We start from the raw sequence: 27347 nt of genomic DNA on the forward strand, positions 1-27347 counted from the left end.
ATGCCCATGTTTTAGATAAAGGATCTTCACATTGTTTTAAATTCATGGTCCTTGAGACTTTAACAAGAACCAATAGGTAGGTACACATTAAAGCCACACAGAAGGGATAGAGAACAAATGGATTCTGCAAGCCCCCCATTTTTTTGGGCTCAATGATAGATATATCCCTCAAACCTTTCTAGCCAGTAGACCCTTGAACCACTGAATTCTACACATTTATATTATGTATTCAATATTCATGTTTTTAATATATGTTTTAATATATGTTTTAACAAATGTGTTTTAACTCATGAGTCTATTTATGTGTGTTTTCACAAGTTTACTATATGTGCTTTCATAAGCTTTGTAGAATTTAGTAAGACATTTATACTCAGACTTGTTTGAATTTGTAAGCATCATTAACTACATCAATTACACCTTGTGGTCTTTAATCAATTAAGGTGCAATGTACTATGGTATATAAAGGGATGCATTATTCATACATCTTTAAAGGTCTGAAGCAACGCGAAAGCTTTACCTGTCTATTTTTATACCTGTTTGTCTTAATAAAGGACAGTCTGTGGAAGATTTGGTGAGATTTATTTGCGATATTTTTACCTACTTTTCTTAATATATAAAGGGTATAAAAAGGCATTATGTAACTACACGGGGGAAAGAAGAAGGTGCCAAAGGATATAAGTTGTCAAAAGAAGGGAAAGTGTATAATGAAGCAAAAGTGCAAAGGTTTTAAATGCCTTCTGTGTACCTGCATTCATAAATAAGTGTGATGGAATAAAGTGTGCCAAAGGGAAAAGCAGTAGATAGAAAGTAGTAGTCATGTCATGAAAGTGGACATCATGGAGAGGAACATGAGGAACTAAGAGAGGACAAAGACTGAATCAAGATGGGCTGCCACCAAGGGTGCCCACAGACCTTACAGGAGTACTAGCAGAGCCACTCAAAGCACTGTTAAATAGGTCTTTTGTTTGGGGAGTGGTATCAGAAGGCTGGAAGAATGTAAATGATATAGTAATGCATAAGTAGAAGGCAAAAAAGCATGTCTAGGAACTGCAAACCACTTAACCTAACCTCAATGCTGGGAATAGCAATGGAGGATACTCAGACAGAGTTTGGAGAGTTTCTCAAAGGCATTTACATACAGAACTTCAGGTAATGTGTGTTCACATCCAGTGGATTACACAAGGTTAACATCATATATTTTTATGTTTGTGTCACTAAGGCATTGATTCCAGCTTGCACAGTAGGTTACTGACAAAAGAAAAACACGTGGGGGGATTATGAGATGAGCTATATATTTTTTTAAAGGTTAGTAGCAGAAGGTGTTAATAAGAGGTTTCTATTGAAAAGATGGATGTTAAGTACTATGCTCTACAAGGATCATTCCTGAGGGTGATGGTTTTCATTGTGGTCTCATCAGGTATAGCACTGGGCATTGTAGGCAGGGTTAACTTTCTATTGGGTGACACTAATAGGAGCAAATGTAGTAAACAGGCGAGGCAGTTTAGCAAGGGATTTAAATAACAGCAACATGATCAGAGAAGTGAACATTTAAACTGAATGTGGAGAATTGTAAGTTATTGAACAGCAAAGGAACATCCTGCTTCTTTAACCTTAGGAATTCCCTTTAAAAAGTAACCACAGCAGTTGATAGCAGTCATTATTGACAGACCTGTAAATCTGAATATAAATCCTTATATTGTGTGAGATGGTTAACTGGTTGCCTAACTAAACCCTTGTAGTTAGAGTTGCAGGTGCCACTTCTGAAAGTAAAAATTACCAGTGGTGTACTACAGGGCTCAGTGATGGGCTGTCCCCCATTTGGCATTTATTTCTCAGACCTTCAGGCTAACACTCCTGGCTTATGGTTATCTCAGGTTGCAGGCAGCTGTAAACTGAGTGCTGTTATTTGATCTTCCATTAACTCACACTTGGTGTCATGGGCTAGAGCATGTTAACAATTGATGCAATGACAATGGTCTGAAATGAAATGTAAACAGATGTATCATAGTTCATTTTAGTAAGCAAAACATTTTTGTATTCCGTATAGGTGGCACACTCCTCTAATTAGACACTGTTGTAATGGATCATTGCATTCCTGTTCATAATTCCTTATCATTTGACCATCACGTTTTCACAGTGGCTTGGAAAGCCAACTAGCTGTCTCATCTAATTTACAAAGCCTTTCCCTCTAAATCCAAGGAAATCTTAATTCTTATTTACCTGTATCTCCTCATATCCATAATTGAATATAATGCCCTTTTCTGTCATGCATTTGTCTAAACATATCACTCAACGTGAAGGACCTCAGAGATTCATAATTGAAAAGATCAGTAACCTCAAAAATCTTATTTATTAGGACAGAATGTCAGAAATACATCTGTACTCAGTCTCTTATAGACTCCTCCATGTAGCTCATAGGATCATAGAAGGTTACTAGTCTAATGGCCGCAGGGCCCTTACAAGCCTAGCCAAATTCAACCCTTGTTCCCAAGAGTGTCTGGTTCAAGCAAACACTAAAATCAGCACCTTTTGCCCCTGTCCAAGAAGGACACAGGTGGAACCCCTGGGGTGAATTTCTAGTTACCCATCCAATTGTCCAAATTATGCTTAAATAAGGCCAACAAGGGGCTTTGTTTAATATGAATAGGCGCCACCTCTGTTAGACAAATCTGCCTGTCCAGCAAGTTCTGTTGATATCACATACCAGGTTAAAGTCCTTTGAGCGAGTAACCCATGCGCCATTTGACTTGTGAATGTGCAGCATTTCCATTAAAGCTGGGTCAGAGATTGCTCTGTATGCAAGTGACAGGTCACCTCTGAGCAGTCTGTATGACACAGAGTAAAGTGAGAATGATTTCAATCTGTCTGCATAAGGCAGATCTTGAAGACCCTGAATTTTCTTTGTAAGGAACCTTTGTGGTCTCTCCAATTGCTGCAGGTGCTTGGAAAGGGACATACCAAAGGGAGTGTTGTAGTCTATTATTGGCCTAATGAGGGAGGAGTACAGGGGGGTTATAACCTCCTTTTTTCTGGAGGCAATGCCCTTACATATGAGATGAGCAATATAAAATGCCCTTCTTACCACTGTGTAGAAATGGTGATTGAAGTTAAGGTTGCTGTCAACCTTTGTGCCCAGATCTCTCACCGCTGACTGTGCTTAAGGTATCGCTTTTGATGTGGTAGCTTGCAAGACCATCACCCTTGCTGGAGGGGATGATAAAACATTTTTTGCATTAAGTTTAAGACCATAACTTTGGAACCAGTCATTAGTCTGCGTAAGATCTTTTTGCAGGATGTTGACATGACTAGGGGTCTCAATGACTGCTCCCACTTTGCAGTCATCAACAAACTTTGTCAGCCACAGTCCTTTAGTTTTAGCCTGTACTTCAGAGAAGAAGATTCTGAACAGTGGGGGTCCTAGAATCAATCCCTGTGAAACACTACTGGTTACGGGTTGCTGGAGAAGGTGGATTCCCCTATTTTAACTGTATGTGATAGGTCAGTGAGCCAGTTTGCAGCCCACCTGACAATATATGTTAATACCCAGCTGAGTAAGTTTATCGATGATGCCTGAGTGGGGGATTGTGTCAAAGGCCTTGGCTAAGTCTAGGTAGGCCATGTACACAGATTTGCCCTCATCTAGGGCTTTGGTGACTGCCTTGAAGAAGTCCACCAAGTTTAACAAGCATGATCTCCCCTTGACATAGCCAAACTGGGTGGGATCGAGCACTTGGAGATTTCCTATATCCTTGTTAATAAAGTCCGTGATGATTTGTTCCATGGCCTTGCAGATAAAGCTGATCAAGCTAATGGGGCTATAGTTCCCGGGGTCTGTGGATGCACCCCCTTTAATGGTAGCTGTTTTCCATTCTGCTGGGCTGAAGCCAGTGCTTAGGCTGCGATTGAAAAGTGTGCCCAATAATGAAGCTAATTCCTGTTTTAACTCATGTAGAACACAGCCCAGGATGTTGTCTGGTCCCTTAGAGGCTGTGTTTTTGGCCTTGGAGAGGGCATTTAAGACCTGCTCCTCAGAGATACTAGGTGGGGGACAAGTGTTAGGGATGCTTTGGGGTATATGTGGCGGGGACAGGGGAGTGAAGTTTTCACTGAACCTGTCAGCCAGCAGATTTGCTATATCTACAGGTTCTATATATGTAGTACCATTAACTATGAGTTCAGAGCAAATCTGGGCCTTAACTTTGAGGTTATGGATGTAACTAAAGAACACCTTGTGGTTATCCTTAGTTACAGAAGCAAATCTGGATTCATAGTTAGCTTTGGAAGACTTTACTAGGAGTCTTATTTGCTTATTTAAGTGGAGGAGGAAGTGTTTCCAATTTTGAGGCTGGTCCTTCCTATTCTTAGACAGCAATTTCTTTCTCCTGTTGTATAGCCTATTAATGGCAGTCGTCCACCAGCAGGTTTGTTTTTCCTTGAAGACATTGCTTTGGTTCTAGCAGGTATGGCAGAGTCAATACAATTGCACAGGTGATTGTATAAAGTATTGGTGTATAACTCAGCATAGGTGTCTGTTCCGTCAGTGGGGGAAGGGGTATTGAAACTATTTATGCCTTCATGTAAGAGGTTGTAATTGGCCTTGGAGAAGTTTTTTAGTCTAGTTGTTGCTAAGGGGGTTCTTGTGTTATAGTTACTTCTAGCGAGACTGATTTGTGGTCAGATCTCATCAGGGATGGCCACACACTGAGGGTGGTGCAGCGGTCACCATGTTGGTGAGCACCAAATCCAGGATGTTTCAGCCCCTTGTGGGTGTGTCAACCAGCTGGTCCAGGGCATTGAAGTTAACAAAGTCCAGGATCCTTTGGGCAAGTGAGTTAGAACATGTATAATTTACCAAGTCTTCTTCTTCTTTCAGTTTTTCCTGGTTAGGCGTCGCCACATAATTTACCAAGTCTATGAACGGGTAATTAAAGTCACCCAAAACCCAGGTGTTTGGTTGTATCTTGATTGACTCAAGTAGATCCAAGTAGGCTGAGTGGATGTCCTTATTTATGGAGAGGGTCCTACACCTGGCAGTGAACTGAAGAGGGGTCTTACCTACAGTCAATTGCATCTGAAATAATTCAAGGGAATCATGCTGTTTAACCAATCTGGAGGTGTATTTATCTTTAATGAATATTGATATACCACCTCCTTTAGTTCTCATACCTTCAGTTTGCGGTCTGAACATGTGGAAGGAAATGTAACCTGGTATAGCTGGGGTGCTGTCCGTAGCCTTAAACTAGGTCTCAGTGACCACACAAATGTCAGCATCTTCCAGGGTGAGGACTGCTTCCAGTGAGTGCAGTTTCTGGTTTAGACTCCTAAAATTTATGCCGGCACCCTATTTCGAACCCGGTACAATCTGACTTCATCAGCAGTGCATTAACCCATCTAGCCACAGAGTCGGTGTCTAGCTTTTTGAACCATGAAAGATCTAATCCTCTTTGACCTCCTGTTCCTTTGCAGAACAAATAGCACAATAAATATGCAGTTAAATGAATTTAAATTTTCTTCAGCGGATATTAAGAATCTTTAGTGTGATAAATTTATATACCAATGCATCTCCCCTCTGGAACAAACTTCCACCATATATCAAGCAGAGTAGCACCTTTGCCACTTTCTAAGTAAGCTTAGATAATTATCTGGGCAGCCTCAAATTCTCCACTAGTCTATTTTGTCTTGTCCTCCCTGTGGCTGGAGGAAACTTTTGAATAGGGTTTTTGGCTAGGCTTGTAATGCTCTTCAGACTGATTGCCATGTACTTTCTTGTGAACCTAAGTGGAAAGCCTATTGTGTCATTTGCTGTCATTAAAAACAAATAAATAATAAAAAAAACATACAAGAAGAATCAGATCAAGTTCCATCAGGACCACAACTACCACAGTCGCCTTTCTAAAAGGGCCTTCTGCTCAGGATATATCAGAGAAAGCCACATGGTCTTAAGTACATACATTCTCAAAACATTACAGGTTAGACATAGTTTCCAGGGCAAGAGCAGGAGTTTGCTTTAGGCATTCCAAAAGACATGGAACCCTCCCCCTTGAAGATGTGTAGCTACTTCCCAGGTTGTTGTGAGAGTCAGCATTGCAAATTTTCCCTAATATGACTGCAACAGTAACCCACATGGAGAACTTATTGCATGGAAAACTTAGTGCAGTTGTGTAATCAGCTTATTGTAATTGCAGTTGTTCACATCTGGTCATTGTTGAAGTCCTAAGACCCGCCCTCTAGCCACTCTTCTTTCTGGGCCACTGAGATGGTACCTCATTTGTTTCATGCCTTTACTGAATCCAAGTCCAAGCCACGTCCTTGCCCCTCACTTTACTCTGCTATGTTTCAGGTTCCTCAGGAAAGATAGGAATATCAGACCTTTGACAGGTCCTCTTAGTTATGATAGCATTATATCTTGGCTTATAGGCAAGCTGTAGGTCTACTGCTCTACAGTGAGAGAGAGAGGTGAGAAAAAACAGCAGATGGCATAGGCAAATACTACCTTGATATCAGGTATGTGATGACTTCGAGAGTGACTGCCATGTCAGCCTGACTGAGGGAAATTGTGTTCAGCTCTGAAAGTCTGGCTAGATATTGAACTTCCACTCATGGTGGTGTTCTATAATGTGGTGACTGCAACAGTGATCACTCTTTAACATAGCATTTATGGTAAGTTGATAACACATCTGTACTTTCCATTTGTGCAGAGTCAGCATCTCCTCTGTGTGTGTGTGTGTGTGTGTGTGTGTGTGTGTGTGTGTGTGTGTGTGTGTGTGTGTGTGTGTGTGTGTGTGTGTGTGTGTGTGTGTGTGTGTGTGTGTGTGTGTACTTTTGCTTAATCCTTGACTTTCTTTATGTGTAAAAATATGTACTGTATGCAAACTCTCATTCTTCCAAACTGCCTGTATGTGTACATGCTATGTGAGGAAAAATTATAAAATCTGTAATTAGAGTGTTGCAAGAACATTAGTACTCTTGCATGTCAGCTGGCAATTCTGGCTGCTTCATAATGCTTGTTTATTTTTGTTCCAAACTGAACTAGGTATCTATTTACCAATACAAAATATGGTGAACTAGTCACACGAGTTTGGTGCTGGCTGATGGAAGCGTGCATATTTACTGTATATAACTGTAAAACAAATTTGAAAGAAAGGCGAAATGATTAACTTCATGTGATTTTAGCAGTGCAGTCAAATCATTTTGTGTTATTGGTGCAGAGGATTAAGGAGCTGTTAATAGGCTGTTTTCTCTGGTCCAGTGGTCCAGAGTTTGATTCCCTCATCCTCCATTACCTAACTGTATGACTCTGAGCAAGTTATTTAACCAAACAGCTCTCCATGGGTGTGTCTGACAAAGTTCATGGAGGTCAGTGCTGTGCCAAGGTCAACAAATACAAAATAAGATAGTATGTTTTGCAATGCAACATAGTTTTCTGAGAAATGTGTGATAAGAAGAGGATAGAGTATATCTAGGTTGATTTGCATAGTGGTCTGGACTAGACCTGAGAAAAACAGCAAGCTGACAGATGTGGTCAGGTGGCTGACATGGATACTTACTAACTTAGGTAGCAATTGAGATGGACTTGTTGGATGTTGCATTAGCAGAAGCAGATTGTGTTGCCTGATCATTACCTCAAGCTATATTTAATTAAGATTGTGCCAGTTTGAGTTCAAACCACAAAGCAGCAGCAACTAAAAGTTGTAATCAATAATAGTAGCAGGGGAAAACAAGTCAGAGAGACGCACACACATGCTGATCAAGATAGACTGCATGTAATGAATGTCGCATTTTTACCCTTTTTTTCTCTACAAGTGTAGGTTGTAAGGAAGATATAACAGATGCTGGCAGTAAGTAGTCATGTGACAGTTTTACGAAATGTTTTGCTCTTCTTTCTCTCTCTTTTTTTATTTTATTTTATTTTACTATTTATTTATTTTTTTTGCTAGTAGTCCCCTACTGTCAGTATTGCCATTTTTGAATCAAAATGTGGAGATGTTTATAAGTGATTACGTGGTAGTGTGTCTGGGGCACTGGGGAAATCTCATCTGTTTCTGAAGGGTACCATAAGAATTCAATTAGTCGCCACAAGTTTGAGCAGATAGGATTTCAACTAAATGTCACAATTAAGAAAACAGAAAGAAAGAAAAAAAGAAAGACAGAAGCCCTTGATTTTTCACCTGTTGTATTATACTTGCTGTGGGTTTCCTCCGAGGGCTCCGGTTTCCTCCCACATCCCAAAGACATGCTGTAGGTGGATTGGACAGTCTAAATTGGCCCTAGGTATGAGTACATGCATGTGTGTGTCTTCTGTGGAAGGTTAGGCACCGGGCTGGCAACTCAACACTGTAAAACTCCACTGCTAATCATGAGCGGACAGGTGATCCGCTGTGGCGATCCGTAACTGGGAAAAGCCGAAAGAAGAAGAAGACGATTATACTCATGAAGACTGAGATACATCCACACTTCAATGGTAATTTTTATTAGAGAATGGGCAGCCTGTACGTCTTCACCCTGATTAAAGAATAAATGTTCCCCAGCAGGGTTTCAATGTACAGGCAATTCACTCTGAAAAGCAAGTCTGCAGAGGGGAGGCTTGAGCAGAAAAAAAGGAAATAGCCACCATGTTTGCACTTGTAACAGATCTGTGCTGTTTAATGAGTGTAAAACTTAAAAAAAGATGTGGTTTGACTGTCTTTTATATATATATATATATATATATATATATATATATATATATATATATATACACATATATAATAATCTACTTCACATGACTGAAAACACAAAATACTGAATTTCATTTGACTGAGATCACAATGCCTAATTTTCAAAATGCTGAAAACTCATTTAACTAAGTCTCATTATACTGAAAGCTTACAACGCTGAATTTCAAATTACTGAATTTTAAGGTATAGACAGTGGTGGTGCTGCAGTAGCGTTGTCGCCTCATAGCAAGACGTTGTCCTGTTCGATTCTCAGCTAGAGCGTCTTCTGTGTGGAGGCATACATGAATGGGGCATGCCTTCGTTGAAGGTTGTGTGTCAGGGCTGGTAACCTGGTACGTAAAAATCCACTACCAATCATTAGCGGACTGGAGTTCCGCTGTGGTGACCCCTAACCGGGAAAAGCTGAAAGACACAAACAAACATGCACACTTACAACACCAATGACTAACTCTTTCCAAAACTTAAAAATGACTTACTTACCCTCTTAACAGAAACCAAACAATATAAAACTAAGCTAGGTGGGAGGCTATGCCCCCGACACCCTCCAATGTGGGTGGCTGTGCCCTCCACACCCCCCAACTATATATACTAACTCCAGGATTGCACTACAGTGGGGAAAAGGGCATATACCTTTTACTTAACTTACAGTACTGTACATATTGCCACTACTGCCAAGAGTGGACAAAACATCCACCATATTATTTTTAGATACTTCCCATAAAAATTTAAAGAGACGTAACCACATTTAGAAACACTGCAGCACCACTTTCTATGCCACTGTCGGTATTCTGACAGTTGTCACTTTAAGTGCAGTAGCATTGTCGCCTCACAGTAAGACGCTGTCCGGTTCGATTCTTAGCTAGAGCGTCTTCTGCGTGGAGACATATGTGAATGGGCGTACCTTTGTTGAAGGTTGTGCACCAGGGATGGTAACTCGGCATGTAAAAATCAACTACCAATCATTAGCGGACCGGAGTTCTGCTGTGGCGACCCCTAACTGGGAAAAGCCGAAAGACACAAATTTTTTTTATTACATGCAAGTCACAGGTGAAGGGAAACACATCACACATATGGCTTAAAATTCAGTATTTTGAAATTCAGCATTGTAACCTTTCATTATATTGAGATTCAGTCAAATGAGTTTTCAGTATTTTGAAAATTAGGTATTGTGGTCTCAGTCAAATGAAATTCAGTATTTTGAATTTTCAGTCGTGAAGTAGACCCATATAAATATATATGTATAATACATAGATACATATATAAACACTCATATGTGTGAAAATATTCATAACCTGTCTTTTACAAGCATATTTCTAAGTGCACAGTTCATTTTCAGTTGTGAAGAGCTTGAATGGTCAAGTTAGAATGTGTCCCCTGGCAGTTTCACAATGAGTGCTCCTAGATGTACCATATATTACTTTTATCTTTAACTGCAGAAATGGCAGTAGGAAAGTACTCTCTGGAGTATCTTAAAAGACAACTTCTATTAACGATGAAACAAGTTAAGTTAAAAAAGGCAGTAGGCAGATCTTAAAGCAGAGAGAAAGGGAAAGGGGCAGACTTCTGTGAAAGCTTAATTGGAAAGGAAAGGCACTTCCGGCCACAGCGTTGAAGGTGAAAGCTTAGTAGCAGTGCAGAATTCTTGTTAGTGGTCTTAAAGGATAAAACTGAGTTTTCCTTAGGGAACATTTATTAAAGCCTGGCTGTGGCAGCTTCCCCAAATAGGTTAGACTCTTTGCTGTGTAAAATAGTAAACATTAACTGTTGTAAATCATGTTCTTTTTGAAGGCATTAAGGTAGATAAATGAAAGAGAGTGATATTTTGTCTTTAGATTTTTATAAACCATGTGTTTGTGCTTGAATGCACATGCACTTTTGAATACATCAGTCATTCTTTGCTCAGATGAGACATTTTAGAATGTATATTTTGAAACTTACAGAAATGGACTGGCTGTATGTTGTAAATTTTAAAGAAGTGACAAAGCTTGGTCCCACCAGTAGATTCAAGCTTGATTTCTTTAACTTCTCACTTGTGTCTGGACATTTCTGTGGAAATCGTTTAAAGAGCATGGTTGTTGTTGTTGTTGTTAGAAATGGAATTGAAATTATCTGCAAATAAAACTAACGTGAGGGAAACATGGCGGTGCAGCAGGTAACGCTGCTGCTTCACCGCACTTGGTTCTTCCATTTATTTCTCATCTTGGGTGCCGACTATGCAGAATCTACTGCTACCTGTGACTGTATAGATTTTTATTAAGTACTGTGGTTTCCCACCCACATCCCAAAGATATGTGGAAGATGAATTGGTGATTCTCCAAATTGCCAGCAGATATGTGTGCCATGCATGAATGTATTGCGCATCCAGTAATGGGCTAGCACTCCAATCAGAATTAAATTTCTCTGCTTTGTGTGGTTATTTCCTTTACCTTGCACCACAATGGTGCAATAACATAAAGTGCTTATTCTATTTGCTTCTGTTTTCCAGGGTTGAGCACTGACCTCTGTGGACCCTGAGAGCTGTATCTGATTAAGTAACTTGCTCAGAATCACACAATTAGGCAATAGAGGCTAAAGGAATCAAACCTTGCACCACTGGACCACAAGAAACAGTTCATTAATCCTCTAAAATAACTGCTATCTTATGTATCTATTAGCTAAAATGATTGATGTTGGTGTGGTTTGCTTATATTATTAAAGAGGGTACATTTTCTGAAGTGCTAACTTATGTTTTCTCTGAAGATGGACAAGACCACAGAGTGATGAAAATGCAATTAAATCTATTTTGTACTGGATCATTGTTAATGTGTGAGAAATTGCTAGCCAGCTAGTCTGAAAATCAGAAAGATACAAATTATTTACATGAGCGGTATGTTAGGATTATGAAGAAGACATAATAGGAGTGCTTATACCTTATACACATTTAAAGTGAACCAAGAACTCAGCGGCATGATGTTTTTAATCAGTTGTTAATGGCATATGTCCTATAGGCACAAGAACCTCTTTCCAGAGATAACAGCGAGGCATTGTCTCATTAAGTGAAGTAGGCAGAATTGTAGCTTGAAAGTGGTCAGAAAAGGACAGACACCCAGTAAACAAGATAATAACCATTAGCAGGTCATAACTAACTTCTGTCTGAGAAGACTTGCAGGGATGTGGGAGGGACATAAGGAAGTAATGAAGAAGGAGGCGTGGAGAGTAAGAATGGGGTGAGGGTGTTTAGAAAGGAGTAGCATGAGAATGAAGACGCAGAGGTGGAGGAAGTTAGTAGGATGGGCCAGGAGACAGCAAATGTGCCAGATACAGAAGAGAAGGGTGAGAGAGATGAGAGAGGACTGTACAGAAGGAGAAGTAGGTGTTAGTGGGTAATGTAGGAAGAAAGAGCAGGGAAATCAAGGAGGTACGAGGCAGGAGGCAGTGCTTTCAAGCTGTGTAGAAAAGAAAAGCACAAATTCACAGCTGGTGCAATAGCTTTTTGGAAAACAGGCAGTGGTAGTGGTAGAGTTGCCAACTTTTGTCATGCAAAACCCCAGTGGAGCCACACTCCTTATACTGCAATTAGTTCAGCCCACCGACACCATTTTCACCATCCACACCAACCACCTCCATACCCATTCTGGGTGTAAATATTACACCAGTGAGAGGCAGATTTTTTTTCCATCCCCGGACTTAACCACATTGCTTTAGTGCATTCTATTTCTACTGCTAACAGAATATTGGAGTTTGTAATGTGTTTTCTGAACTGCCAGACAATCATTCAAGTTTCTGGGTAATGCAGTGAGAATAGATAGATGGCAACCCCAGGTAGTGGAGGTAGCACAGAAATAGCAGGTAAAAAGGGGTATGAGGAGTTGCACTTATCACAGACTTGATCCCTGTGAATGCCAGTTGTGGGTAAGTCAGAAAGGAGTGGACAACCAGCTATGAGAGAGAGTGTGTGTATGTGTGTGTGTGTGTGTGTGTGTGTGTGTGTGTGTGTGTGTGTGTGTGTGTGTGTATGTGTGTCTGTGCATGCACACACACATGGAAAGGACAGCTGCAGAGATAGCAGGTGAAAAGGGGTATGAGGAGTTGCACTTATCACAGACTTGATCCCTGTGAATGCCAGGTGTGGGTAAGTCAGAAAGGATTGGGCAACCAGCTATGAAAGTGTGTGTGTGTGTGTGTGTGTGTGTGTGTGTGTGTGTGTGTGTGTGTGTGTGTGTGTGTGTGTGTGTGCGTGTGTATGTGCGTGTGTGTGAGCATGTGTGCGAGTGTGTGCGTGTGTGCGTGTGTGCGTATGTGTGTGTGTGTGTGTGTGTGTGTGTGTGTGTATGTATGTGTGTCTGTGCATGCCCACACACATGGAAAGGACAGCTGCAGAGATACCAGGTGAAAAGGGGTGAGAGGATTTGTTCTTGTCACAGATTCGATTCCCATGAATGCCAGGTGTAGGTAAGTCAGAATGGAGTGGACAACAAGCAGTGAATGTGTGTGTCTGTGTGGGTGGTTAGGTGTGTATTGGGAGTTGAAAGCAGAATCTTAATTATTTGTGATATTTGATGATGCAGGAAAATGTGTATAAAAATAAAAGTACTGTATTTTGATAACAATGAAATTTTGATGAGAGAACAAATAAACAGCTGCATACTTGCATTGAATGTGTCAGCATACCTCTCAACCTTAGCACTAGAAAGTCCAAAGTAATAGGGGGTCAATATCCCAAAATAAGGACAAATGTTAATCATTGCTCTTATAAACTTAAAATGATGATAGAATAATAGGTTTTCCATCAGCATACATTTTCTGAAGGACATGAAGACTGAAACTCAAATGTATGTCATTATTTAGTGACTTCAATCCTCAGTGATTTGCTAGAACACCACAGATTTTATGAGGAATAGACTAAAAATATGAGACAAAAATCTGTATAGTCTTTGAAAATCTGCACATCTGGGAGGTATGTGTCTGAATAATATGGGGTTTCATGCTGTTTGCTGAAAGCATTTACTTTCAGATGCAGTACTGAGTTCATAGCTGAAAACATTCAAAAGTAATCTATTGGAGATGATTACACCAGGTATATGGATCTTACTGTCTTTCTGGGATTTGACTAGCATTGTTCATAACAATTGTGAAAGACAGGTATTAATAGAGACAGAAGGTAGATAAAAGTTATGGGTTGGGGTAAGATTATGAAATTGAGAAAAGGATTTATGATAAGCAAAAAACTAATGTGCAGATAATACACTAACATAGCAACATTTTTACATTCCACTGCTCTTACAGAGATGGCTGTGTCTTGTAGACTCACCAGATTATTATGTAAACTTAAGTACCTGAATATCTGATGCATCAACAGTGAGGTTTGACTGTCTGAGACAGATATTGCAGAATGTCAATATGTAGAACATTGATTGCTTGGACCTTGATAGCTAGTGTCATTTAAGGAAGCACGTAGGGGGTGGTATTAAGCAAGTCTAGTCATGTGTAAGTCTTAAATGTGCACGCAGATGGATTCATGCTGGATGTACAGTAAACCACTGATAAGTTACATTTACTGGCTCCACTAATCATTCAACACTATACACTAGGATTAGTTTTGTGTTGACTCAGAGTTTGGGTTTAATCGGCTCAGCACTGCCTAGTGTGCAGAAGATCCTACCAACTTGACAGTAGAAAACATTTTTGTGAAAGGTAGTGTTCAGTGTTTAGTCCAAATTTACAATTACAAGTTACTTTTGGAGAGTAAAGCAGGCAAAGAAAGAATCTCGCAGCAGTTTAAGAAAACACTGGTGAGCCAAAAAGCAACTTTTTCTTCCTCAAACAGCTAGATGATTTGTATTTAGAAAGATGTTTTTAACTGGCACAACTACTTTGAAACCCATATGTTTTATGATTGAAACCGTGCTCAGTTATGTGTTTCGGGAGAATGTCAGTTTGTGTTGGCACACATTTTATTTGTCACAAAAGATTTAACAATACTTTAGTTGTGGATTCCACCATCTTACACAGTGGACTGTGGACTCTGAACTACTGGAAAATTCATATACATCATATGAAAAAAGCTCAGTTAGTTCTTCTCTTAAGCAGTCAGTACTATTATCTTTGCAAAATGTAATGAGTACAGATGTGATGTGTTAAATGTATTACATTTAGTGATTTAAGTGGTCTTTATTAAAACTACAATGTTGAAGTGACCCTATACAGCAGCATTGTTAAGCAGTGTGAAGTTGTACACTTGGGTTTGAATCCCAATCTACACACACACACACACACACACACACACACACACACACACACACACACACACACACACACACACACAAACACACATTATATGGTCAATGACCCTGCCCCAGTCATGTCTCTGTGCCACCTGTAAAAAAAAAAAAAAACAGAGAGAGAGAGAGAGAGGGACAGAGAGATGGGGCAGGCATATTGTACCCATAAGCAGGCTTTTTTACATGACTGGAAAGTGGACAGAAGCAAATAAGTAATGGTACATTTACAGTGAAAGTAAAAATGGAACTTTTAGTTGTGAGGCAGTAAAATGCAGTCCAACAACTGGTGTCTTAGTCGTGGTCTCAAACTGAATGCAAAGGAATGCATCATCATTCCCTTCAGTAAAAACAATGTCCCCCTCACACTATCAAATTAACAACAATACCCTATGTACCTATGAAGTGGTAAGAGATCTGGGATCACAAGTAGATTGTGACTTTAACTTTGACCACCATGTGTCTACTGTAGTAAGAAAGGCTTTCTACATAGCACACTTGATTAGCAAAGGCATTGCCTCTAGAGCAAAGGAGGTTATAACCCCTCTATACTTGTCACTAATCAGGCCCATAATTGAGTATAACACCCCTTTCAGTGTGTACCGTACAAATACCTGCAGCAACTGGAGAGACCTCAGAGGTTTCTAACTAAGAAGATCAAGGGACTGCAGCAAGTACCTTGCACAGACCAACTAAAGTCCCTGTCACTATACTTAGTTTCATATAGACTTCTTAGGGGAGACATGTTTGGTTTACAGAGCAATCTCCTACCCAAACCTAATGAATTTGCTGCACATCCATAAATCAAATGGGACTAGAGTTACCCATTCCAGGGACCTAAATATGGCCTGTGACTTGAATAAGACATGCTGGAGAGGCAGATTTGTCTCCTAGCAACTGACACATCTTCAGAATAGACTGCCAATTCATGTGAAGCAGAGCACCTCTATGACACTGTTCAAAAGGAACCTGGACGAGTGAATGGGGCACTGTATATTCTTACCGGGGATAGTGGCCACAACCCTCCTAGACATGGGCAGTCATTACTATCTTGGTAGAGGAAGAGAGACAACATCTGCCAGGGAATAACAAACAGAGTATTCCAACCACTGCACCTCAAGTCACCAATGCAACAAATGTCTGGTCTAAAAAACAATTTATTCAAGACTGAGTGCTTTCACCATCAATATGGCATCATCAGACTCTGATGATGCCATATTGATGGTGAAAGTGCTCAGTCTTGAATAAATTGTTTTTTAGACCAGACATTCGTTGCATTGGTGACTTGAGATGCAGTGGTTGGAATACTCTGTTTGTTATCTCTTTGACCCTGTGTTGGGTTGTATTTCTGGTTTGTGGAATCTGCCAGGGAATACCTAGGGAGCAATCACATGACATAGATTTGAAAAAAGTTCCAGCCTTACCTTACAAAATAGATGCACTCAGCTAATAAGGCTGCAAAACAGAATTGTTTTTTTTTCAGTCTTGAGAAGATGGAAGTGCATTGTTTGGCTAGATCCTAATCCTCCTGGCTGATGGACAGAATCACACAAGTAACTACAGACAGCTGTCGACAGGTAGGAGAGTCAGCAAGCCATTATGGGCAGTTAGTGACACAAGTACAATTGCAGTAATTTAATGCCTTTTTTAACTATTTGCTGTGGCTGTGTAAGAGCCGGCCCAGACATCTACAGCAGGAAGTAATAATGCAGCTTGTCTGTCTTTAATATTCTTGACTCAGTGGTCAATTCACAGGCTGTTTGTCCTTTTTTCAGGAGTGAATGAGAAGATTTGATATAAACATGGAAATGATAAGTTTCAAAAGTATTCTATACCAAGATAGTACATGACATGTCACAATGCTCTATACACACTGTTATATATGGGTTTATATCATAAAGTCAAACACTGAGAACTTCAAATACCAAAATATCGAACTGAATACACCGAAGTGTAAGAAGTACGAAAATGCAAAACTGCGAAGTTCGGAACTCCGAATGGTCATAGTTGGCCCTTCTGTACTCTGATGTTTGTCTCCACTGTGGTGCGATCTCAGAGTTGGTATTTTTAATTGGGGGGGGGCACAACCCCCACATTAGTAATACTGTGAAGTGTTTGTGTGTTGTTACGTTGTTGTATGGGTGTGAAGCTGGCCAACCGTTGCTGTTCAGAGTTCTGATATTCGAAGTTTTGGGTTTTCGTACTTCTTACACTTTGGAGTTTTCAATTCGGGATATTAGTATTCAAAGTTCTCAATGTTCAGTTATATGATATAGACCCATATATACATCACACTTATGAGTACAGAAATACATGTAATTTGGCCTTAACCTTTGCAGTTGTTTACTGTAGTGTTTTCGTACTAGTTAAGTATATCCGTGGTCACATAAGTGCAACCACTTCCAATTGTGTTCACTAGAATTTATGACTACATTTTCTATTAAAGTTTTTAGTTTTTTAAACAGAAACAGCATGGTAGTCTGAATGCGACTGATGTTATAGATGCTTGTTTTCTGTGACTATATGTTGGTCTGTATGTCTTACACTAGAAGCTAAAGCAGCATGTTGTCATTGTTGAAAGTGTTTTTCTTCCAAGCTTGCAAACTGAGATTAAAGACTGGGCAGCACAGTTGCATAAAAGACACTCCGGCCTTACAGTGTGCTTCTCTTTATCCTGACTGTAGTATTTATCACCTTGCATTTTCCCTCATTTTCGTACATCTTTTGATGGAGTTTCCTAGTTAAGATATGTAGCAGGAATACTGGTGAGGTGTGTGTGTGTGTGTATTACTCTGTGTGCATATGTGTATGTGTTTGTGTTTTGTATGTGTGCAAGTGAGTGTGCATGTGTGTGTGTGTGTGTGTGTGTGTGTGTGTGTGTGTGTGTGTGTGTGTGTGTGTGTGTATGCTCATGTGTGCATGTGTGTGTGTGTGTGTGTGTGTGTGTATGCTCATGCGTGCATGTGTGTGTGTGTGTGTGTGTGTGTGTGTGTGTGTGTGTATGCTCATGCGTGCATGTGTGTGTGTGTGTGTGTGTGTGTGTGTGTGTGTGTGTGTGTGTGTGTGTGTGTATGCTCATGCATGCATGTGTGTGTGTGTGTGTGTGTATGCTCATGCATGCATGTGTGCGCGTGTGTGTGTGTGTGTGTGTGTGTGTGTGTGTGTGTGTGTGTGTGTGTATGCTCATGCGTGCATGTGTGTGTGTGTGTGTGTGTGTGTGTGTGTGTGTGTGTGTGTGTGTGTGTGTGTGTGTGTGTGTGCGTGTGTCCTCCATTAGACAGACATCATACCTGGGATTGATTTCTGTTTTATGTCTGCTGCTTGTTACTATAGGCTGCAGCAATAGCTATACGTGACCCTGAAGTGGGTTAAATAGGTACTGACAAAATACTGAAAAGCAGGCAACTTTGGCTGATTTGAGAATTGAGTAGCACTTCTGGAGGTGAATAACTATCTGAAGAAAAACAATACCGCACTTTCTTTGTGTTTGTCAGTATGCCTATCTGTACAGCTGTCTGCATTTGTGAATTTAATACTCAGTTGTTCGGCTCAAAATGGATAAGAAATTATTTTCCCACTAGCTGGATAATTTCTTCTTAGCCAAATTTGAGATTAGCACTTAATAAATACGAAGAGGTCAGAGTAGTGAAATGCAGTTACGATTGCAATGTCACACTGTACATTACAGAAAGAGTGAAGTACCGCTTGAAAACTCTAAGTTATGTTCCTTTGAGAACTAATCAGATTGTGACACTGCAAGTTTAGTCTAAGTATCCTGTGTTCAAGATCCACTAAAGTTTATTTTTTATTTCACTTGGTTGTGCACTTAGTATCACAGTTTGCAGGTGTTATTGGATTCTCTGGTTTGAAGTCCTGCCCCAGGATATATTTTTTTCTTTCTTCCTTTGTATAGCATTCAATTGTTTTTATTTCTTTTAATGCAATAAGAGATGGATTGCCTGAGCACAGTAGGTGGACATGTGAGGAAATTCTTTGCCAGCTGATTGTGAAACATCAGCCCTTTTTCATGTGTTGGGTTATATTGACTCCCCAGTCACAGCAAAAGGGATTCTCCATGAGATGGCTGGAACAACAGGGCACCCAGCCATTGAGGCAACACCTCAGTATGCAATGTGTCTTTAAATAACACATTGTTTTTAAGCCTCATTCCAATGGAGCAACTCTGAGTTTATTTTCAACAGATGGTGCAGTATGTCTGTTATCTCATGGGAGTAGGCAGTTTAAAGAGTTAGCTCGGCTTAACATTTTCGGGACCCTTAAGGGGGAACATAGTAAAGCGATTCAGTAAATCATCTTTAACTACTGTTTCCTTTTGGCACAGCCTGACCTCTAGCTTTTCTGACTGCTGTCTGCCAGCTTCGCAAACGGCTTGCAGAATAAGTGTGGGCGCTGACATAAACCTGTCTTCCTTTTGCAGCGAACGTCTGTGCAGGTCCCGACCTTTAATTATTAGGCTCAGATAAAGGCTCCATCATTTCTCCTACTCTCTTAACCCTCTATGTCTTTTCTTTTAGTGACATTAGAAGGGCAACCCCCCCAGGCTTATGTACATTTTCTGCAGGTGTTTGTGAAGATCCCAGAAGAAAAGAGTGACCAAATGTGTTTTACTAATTTCTTTCCTTGATTTCTTGCAATTTCTCTGATATTTCAACTTCGTTGTGCAGGTTTATTATTGCAGACATACCCCTCTCTATGGTCTCTGACACACTTTTACATAACTGAGCACATCAGAAGAAGTAATGCCTTCACATACCATATGTTTGCAGTTCTTGTCTTCAGTTTATTTCTTTCTTCGAATGGTAGTGTTGATGATCAAAATTAAGAGGTGTGTGTATGTGTGTGTGTGTGTGTGTGTGTGTGTGTGTGTGTGTGTGTGTGTGTGTTTGTGTGTGTTTTGTGTGTGTGTCACATGTGCTTGTGTATGTCCAGGTGTGCTTGTGTTTGTGTGCATGTGTGATTGTGTCTCTGTGTGCGTGTGCACTGGTATACATGTATAAGCGTGTGTGTGTGTGTGTGTGTGTGTGTGTGTGTGTGTGTGTGTGTGTGTGTGTGTGCACACGCACGTGCGCTAGTACACGTGTATAAGTGTGTTTGTGTATGTGTGTGTGTGTGTGTGTGTGTGTGTGTGTGTATCTGCACAGCTGAAGATGATGGCAGGTAATGCAACTTAAGATGTGCCTTGTGAATGTATCTTAACATTAACATTTTCACATAGTGGAACTTTAACTGACATGAATGGAAATGTACACAATGAAAATGTCAAGAATTTATAAACACATACCAAGCCACACAACATATTACTAGAATTCATGCATGACAATGCCTGCTGTAAGGGCTGGAGTACTCTGAAGTCAGACTGTTTCAGTAATGCGATGTAGAATCCTGCAGTTCAGAAACCTATCAGACATGCTTCCTGTAAGATGATTGGCACAGATCTTGCTGCCTGCAGCCACAGTCCCCAAGGATATTGCTGACATACCCAGTACATTTTTAACAGATATGAATGTTACAAACACTTAGATGAGAAACTATGCTGAAACAATTCTTTCATCAAAATTAAACCCATGCCAATTGTGCAGAAAAAAATATTTACTGAATGTGAGAATAAACTACATTTTTTTCTGAGTGCAGACTATGGAGTTACAATTATAAAAGACGCAAAAGTATTGTCTTATTTTATTACATGGCAGTATTAACTTTAAATATTTTTTTCATTTGAATGCATACTGAATGCAGATTGTAACAGCTGTTGCAGGATTTTTTGTAGTACATGCTGATTTGAGGCACTATGTTGTGCTGCTTTTGAAAAGTGGGTTTGCAGATACCTTATCTAAGAAGAAGAAGAAAAGAGATGTCACGGATAGTAAATGGGGCCAAAATGGTAATTAGCCCTAGGGCACACACTGTCTCTTAAAGGAAGACAAATCTTTCCAAACAACCAAATTAAAGCACTTACTAATGACTGTCTGGGCCTTGTACTTGTTTTTTTCTGGATAATTTGGTACTTATTGATAAAAAAGGAGAAAAGAGAACCGCTGACTTATAACCTAATCAGAGTACAGAAAATATCATCTCCTTCTTATATTCATGTATTTTAAAGTTATTTGTATAAAAAATTTTGCCATTTTGTTCATAAGCTTAACTACTTACCCACCCAATTACTTTCAGACAAAGAAACTACAATTTATCTTTTGCAGAAAAAGAGAGCACATTGATTTCTTCAGGATAGTGTAAATTAACTGCTACTTGGATAAATCTAACTGCATTTGCACATACTCAATGCATACACCTAATTAAAACATAACAAATGCTTGTGTTTCCCCAAGATGGTAAAGCATGAGAGAGGGAAACAATTTACAATCTAATGCTTACCTCCTTGAAGCATTTATCGAGCAGTAGTGGTATTTTAAATGCAAACAAAGTCTATGAAAGAACCAGTTCAGACGTTTTAACACAGATGGTGGGAGAGAGAATTACATCCCTTAGCACTTTTAAGGGCAGAGACTATAGGAATAGTTCTTTATGGCTAATAAACTGTTCATGATTACCTTTCTACAGAAGGGAGAGGGGAAAAAAGTCATGAAAGATCCACTGAGCATGTTGATGCTGCAGCTGGCGGTTACAAGTAGAGGGGCTGAACTGCGTGGAGAAGTAACGACAGAGAAAGAGAGAGAGAGAGAGAGAGAGAGAGAGACAGAGAGATAGAGAGAATATTCAGTCCTGTGTGCAACTGAGAAAATGCAAGCCTTTTTTTTCCCTCTCCTGATGGACTGCAATGAATTCTTTGATAAGGCTGAGTAGAAAGTAAAAACCTGTGTGGACATAGGAGACATAAAGGAAATCATTCCTTGTTTTTTTTTTTTTTTTTTTTGCTGTTTCTTTGTGAGGCGCAGATTAATCTAGATTAATCTTCAGTTTGCTGCCAAAGAGTGGGAAAATATGCTATGAAGGAGCTAATGTATTTATTAACTGTGACCAGCTGTGGTTTCAGCACAGTTTAACAAGAATGAAAGAGCTGTCAAGGATGAAAGTTAGAAACTTACTGCAAGATCTACAGTATATTCAAAACTTTTGTGTTTTAAGCAAACTGCACCTGAAGAAATATGTTCCCATGACAGAGCCACCACATGCAGTCAGATATTCCTACAGCTGCTGAAGAGCTTTCCAAATATAGGGCTGCTGTGTCTATATACCGGTGACACTCATTCTGCACATTTGCAATATCTCCTTTCTTTGTCGAGCTCAGCGGTTTGTCAGAAGTCACCGTGTAATCATGTGGAAACCTCAGTGATTGTAGCAGAAACACACTGCCCCTACACATCCAGGATAATGGCATGTCAAAGCGGAATGGATGGGAAAGTTGAGGTTTATTGGCTTCTTGCGTTAGTTATGAGTCCTAAATAGATGATGGATTGGAAGGAAGTGTAAGTAAATTCAAATATCTTTTTTGTTGTTATTGATTCATAGTGGTTGACTCTGAACAACTTCATTACTTTTGCCGTTAATCATTCTTTCTTTATTCTGAGGAAATTAAATGTTTAGCTGCTTGATTGGTTTAGGTAATCTACCTTTTATGCGTATGTTTCTTCAGATAGTGATATTAATGCCCTTCGTGCTGATGCAGACAGACATAGTGAATCTTGTATCTTGCTTCATACTAGAGAGCAAGGCTTTTGATAACTGTGTTTGCTTTTAATAAACCTAAGAATACAAAACACATGACTCATCTAGAAAGGTGAGAAATGAGAGCTCCAAGAATGTCTAGTCTTGTAACTTTATTTGACAGTTATACAAATCATTTTGGCTAATATTTTAAGTATAATAACCCTAATGTTGTTTCAAAAAAATCTTTATTTTTATATATGCTTCAAGACTTAAACAGCACTTATTACATACAAAATGTGTTGGTAACTTTTCAGAAGGATTACTTCACTTGCATATACCAGTAAGATGCCAAAACAAACATATTTTCAAATATTTGCAAACTTCATATTTTTCAATGTTGAGGACATAGTTGACAGTCTATTAGGCAGTGTACGTATCAGCATTATTGCTTTGTCTGCTTGACTGAGCAATAGATGTACGAAGCAACCCTAGCATTTTGTTCCTCTTGTATACCCACCCACAGGGAAAGCCTACTGCAGACTTCATTGAGGTAATTATTGTTTCATGATGGCATTAAGCATTTTTTGATTTTATCAGATATAGACTCACCAAAGGTAGGAGCTGGCATTTTTTTGCTTGTCTGTTTTATAAAGCATTATATCAGTAACTGCAAAATTACTTCATATTTATGCAGTATATATTATAATCTGTGACACTGCATCATTTCATAAAATATCCATCACATCTGTACCAAAGGTTGTGTAAAAATGTTTGCTATATTGCACTATTAATGTCTGTTTTGAAGTGATGTACTGAACTTAAAACCCATCAATTGTGTAGCTGTAACTGATGAAGAAATAGTTAATTTTTCATGATGTATTAGATGATGCTTTAGAACTCTGGACAGTCTTTACTGTACAGATTACGGCAGGACGCAGTGAAGAGTAAAATTATTTATGGGCTGCTGTGTCTGCCTGTGGTTTGTACTTCTTTCAACCAAAAAAAAAAAAAGCTACTGAGTCAGTCACTAAAGATCAACAGTGGTGCTGAGTTTGCATTTGTTATAGAGTTCAGTTTCTTGATTACCTGTACAAAAGCAGAACAGATGACACAAGCCCTGTATCAGGCATGAATCACATATATTTGTCTTGTTAGTTCAGGAAGCAGAATCTGTACTGTATAGTTTTAAAAACATTTCCTGAGCCATTCTTTTGGTGTGTATGTTTCTCTACATTTACAGATTCTTTTCCACGGTTAGTAGGGCTGCCTGTAGGGACATACTGAGCCTGAAATAGCAAGAATCAGTAGCTGACAGTAAATGTTAGTAGGTCGGCAGTAAATGTCTGACTCTAATGGTGAGTAGTTGGCCTACATAGCTCCTCCCTCCTCTGGGATTGGCAAATGCTTACCTCACAAAGATCAACACATCCTCCAGTTCTCTGCTATGAATGTTCACAATATGAAAAACAGTATTCAGCATGAGTGAAGATTTGTCAGATCTGATGTGAGTTGTGTTTGTTTTGTTATGTTGAGAATACTGTTCTCACTGAACTGTTTTCTAGCAATCCAAAAAAATAAATGTTTCCTCACCATAATAAAATCTGAATAACTGAAGTGCAATACAAGTATAAAATCTAGAATATAAATAACAGGTTCTGATCTACTTAATGACTTGTAATTGAGTTATGCACTGATTTTGTCAGGTTGTCTAAAAGAGATATAACAATCGAATGGCTTGACCAGGCTGTAGATTTTGATGGCAATACAGAAACCTATTTTAATGAGATAAAAATTATATTCTGTCTTTTTTAATCTTTTACTTTAGTCATTTTGCATGGCTAAGTCAGTTTAATAATCCTTTGTTTAGAACTCCCACCAATGTTTGGATCACGGGCAGAAATACTGCTCTATTTTGCCTCGCAAACATCCTGGGCTATAGAAAATGCATGTCATCTGACAATTTTCCTTACATAAAAATGAAAAGAATTTGACTGTAGAAGTGTAGCATTAGTCCATTCAGTTAGGAGTCTGTCTGATTTACTGGCTGTGCTTCTTGTAAGCTGTACGTCTGTCCTTACTCTCTCCCTTCCTTTTTTCATTCCTGCTTCTCCCATATACAGTTTTCTTTCATGCCTGACTTGTTTCCTTAGTAGTCTGTCTACAGTTTCAGTTAAGATGACAGTTTCCAAATGGTGCCTGGTATTTGTCTATTTTTATTTGGCACCACTCTCCTTGAAAAGTAGCATTTTACATTCTATTTGTATGTTCATTCTTAGGATGCCCCTGGTTCTAGTCAGTAAGTTCATTGTTTCATAGGTGTGTACTAGGCTAACAGCTACAAAGGCCTTTTTAAGCCTAGTTATGCATCCTAAATCTCTGACAAGTTCTGGTACCCTTGAAAAGTGTAAGCATAGGCTTGGGAGATGAAACATTTACAAGCATGCACACATACCTATGGCCAGTTTAGAGTGTTCAGTCTACCTACTGCATGTCTTTGGAAAGTGGGAAGAAACTTAGAGCACTTGGAGTAAACCCACACAGATACAGGGAGGACATGCAGACACTGCACAGAAGGCACCCCAGTCAAGGATCGAACAGGGGAACTACTTGTTGTGAGGCGATAAAACTATCCGCTGTATCAGTGTGCCACCCCCACCAATGTAAAAATGCATTCATTTGCTTTACGGCAAAAAACTCTGATATATAATAGGTACTTGGAATCTTGTGGACTACAGGCCTAAAGACATTATACTGGCACTTTTATTACAAAGGTGGATAGTAGCAACTACTTCGCTACAAAGTAATACTGCAGTCTAAAGATTCAGCATTATGTTTACTTTTGTGTAAAGGACTGTATTCTCCATTCTTTATTTATGCGGTACTTTCTGTTTCTGGATGTCAGATGCATGGATTTATATGGGGCCAGTTAGAACCTAATTAGAAATTCTGAGACTGGTGTTCTCTTCTGCAGATAATGGCAATCCATTTCAGTGAGTGCGTGTGTGTGCCATTATATGAAATACCATAGCATGGTAGCCTCAAGCTGTCTTTTATGCAAAATAGAGCTTCTATGTGAATTATTTATTTCTGTTTAATGTTTGTTTGCACTTTAAGAAATAACTCCAAAAAACCAAGTGGAACAGAAAGGTAGGAACATCACTAGTAAAACCAAAGAAATGTATTGTGTGTAAGCACTTTCACAATGATCAACATTGCTTCTTCAGACATAAAATCACAATACTAAAGCACAATATATATATATATATATATATATATATATATATATATATATATATATATATATATATACATATACACAATGCATATCTAATTAACCAATCATTATTCCCAAAAGATCCCTCCAAAAACATCAGTTAAAACATCAATTAAAAACTAGGCATTTCAGATTTAAAGAAACAGTACTAAATAATGAGGTAAGAACATTCATTTCAATTTCCTAGACTTCAACACTGGTTTCAAGGGGACAGAGTCATTTAACCCATACCTCTGGTGTGCCCCTAGTCTTAGGATCCATTGCAGTTCCACACGTTCAGTCCTATTAACAAAGTTTACACTTTGTTGACCAGGTTATGAACTGGGAATTGTGTAAGTTTCTAGACATAACGAGCCCCTTCTGGAATTTCAGCATGCAACACTTAAACAATACATGAGTTCATAGAAATGCTTCTGAAGTTGATGAAAACTCATGGTGAACCAGCACTGTTATTTAAAGCTGTAGTTGCAGACTCGTGAATACATCTGAATGCTGATAATCAAGTCCAATGTTGAACTGTTGATGTATTAAGGCAGATGTTTAACTGTAGGGGGAAAGGTAAGATAGTAGAGACTTGCTGTACTCTTAAGTTGTAACAGGTGATGCACACTATGTATTGCCCATTACATGGATTTAGAGTACTCACTGGAACTTTTTAATTTAATTTTTTGTATTTTTTTTTACTTTTATATTTGATAATTGGGCTGATGGACTGGTCAGTTGATGCTTTTCAGCCATGATGTAGTCCAGAAGCATAAGATAGTTGCACAAATGTGAACAAGGAAGCACAGATAGTACAACATGTCAGTAAAGTCACATATAGATAGGATTCAAAGTACTAATAGCATATCTGTTCTGTACACAGATGCCTGTGTAACAGTGTAAGGCTTCTTGATGCCCACATTCTTGACCTTCCATATCACTGTTCATCACAGAAACATGAGCAGCATTATTGTGCATTTTTGCTGACATTTGTACAACTATCTAATGTTTCTGGCCTAGATCATGGCCGAAAAGGGTCAGCTGATCACTCCACCTGTCCAGTTAACAAATAAAAAAGTAAAAAAAAACAAGCAAACAAACAAATAAATAAAGCACTAATGGCACTCAGAGGGGAATTTTGCCTCCTTCTGTGATGAACAGTAATGTGGGACAAAGGTATTGCACATTAAACAACCTTCACTGTCACTCTGTGGCTAAAACAAATGTTCATGTCTGTACAGTAGTGTGACTTAAAGCAATTTCAGGAAACTTTTTTTTTTCATAAGATATACATATGAAAATTATATGAAGTTCAACACAGAAAACCCAATGTAAATAAAAAATAAATACATATGATGTTTCTCAAAACGGGGGAACAGTAATCAGGGGTGCAGGTGTTCATTATGCAGTCTCTATTCACTTGTGCTTTTGTTGAATCACTTGGGCTATACTTTCATGGTCCATTTCCAGAAATTCAGGTAAATAATGCAC

The 27347-nt window shown here is 39.1% G+C and overlaps 1 protein-coding gene across 5 annotated transcripts in view; it reads left to right on the forward strand.

Moving 5' to 3' along the window:
• KIF26A (kinesin family member 26A) overlaps positions 1–27347 on the forward strand; it is a 620820-nt gene that overhangs the window by 443366 nt on the left and 150107 nt on the right. Inside the window, exon 1 of one of the 5 annotated variants that reach the window (XM_044074340.1) lies at positions 21862–22419. The exons of the other annotated variants lie outside the window; for them this stretch is intronic. Within the exon in view, the coding sequence (XP_043930275.1) occupies positions 22400–22419 (20 nt within the window). The 5' untranslated portion in view covers positions 21862–22399. Of the gene's footprint in view, positions 1–21861; positions 22420–27347 lie in introns of those variants that run through there. 5 annotated transcript variants of the gene reach the window in all.

Source organism: Protopterus annectens, chromosome 6.part0 (genome assembly GCF_019279795.1).
Source record: "Protopterus annectens isolate FY-2018-M chromosome 6.part0, PAN1.0, whole genome shotgun sequence".
In the NCBI taxonomy this organism is placed as follows: domain Eukaryota; kingdom Metazoa; phylum Chordata; order Ceratodontiformes; family Protopteridae; genus Protopterus; species Protopterus annectens.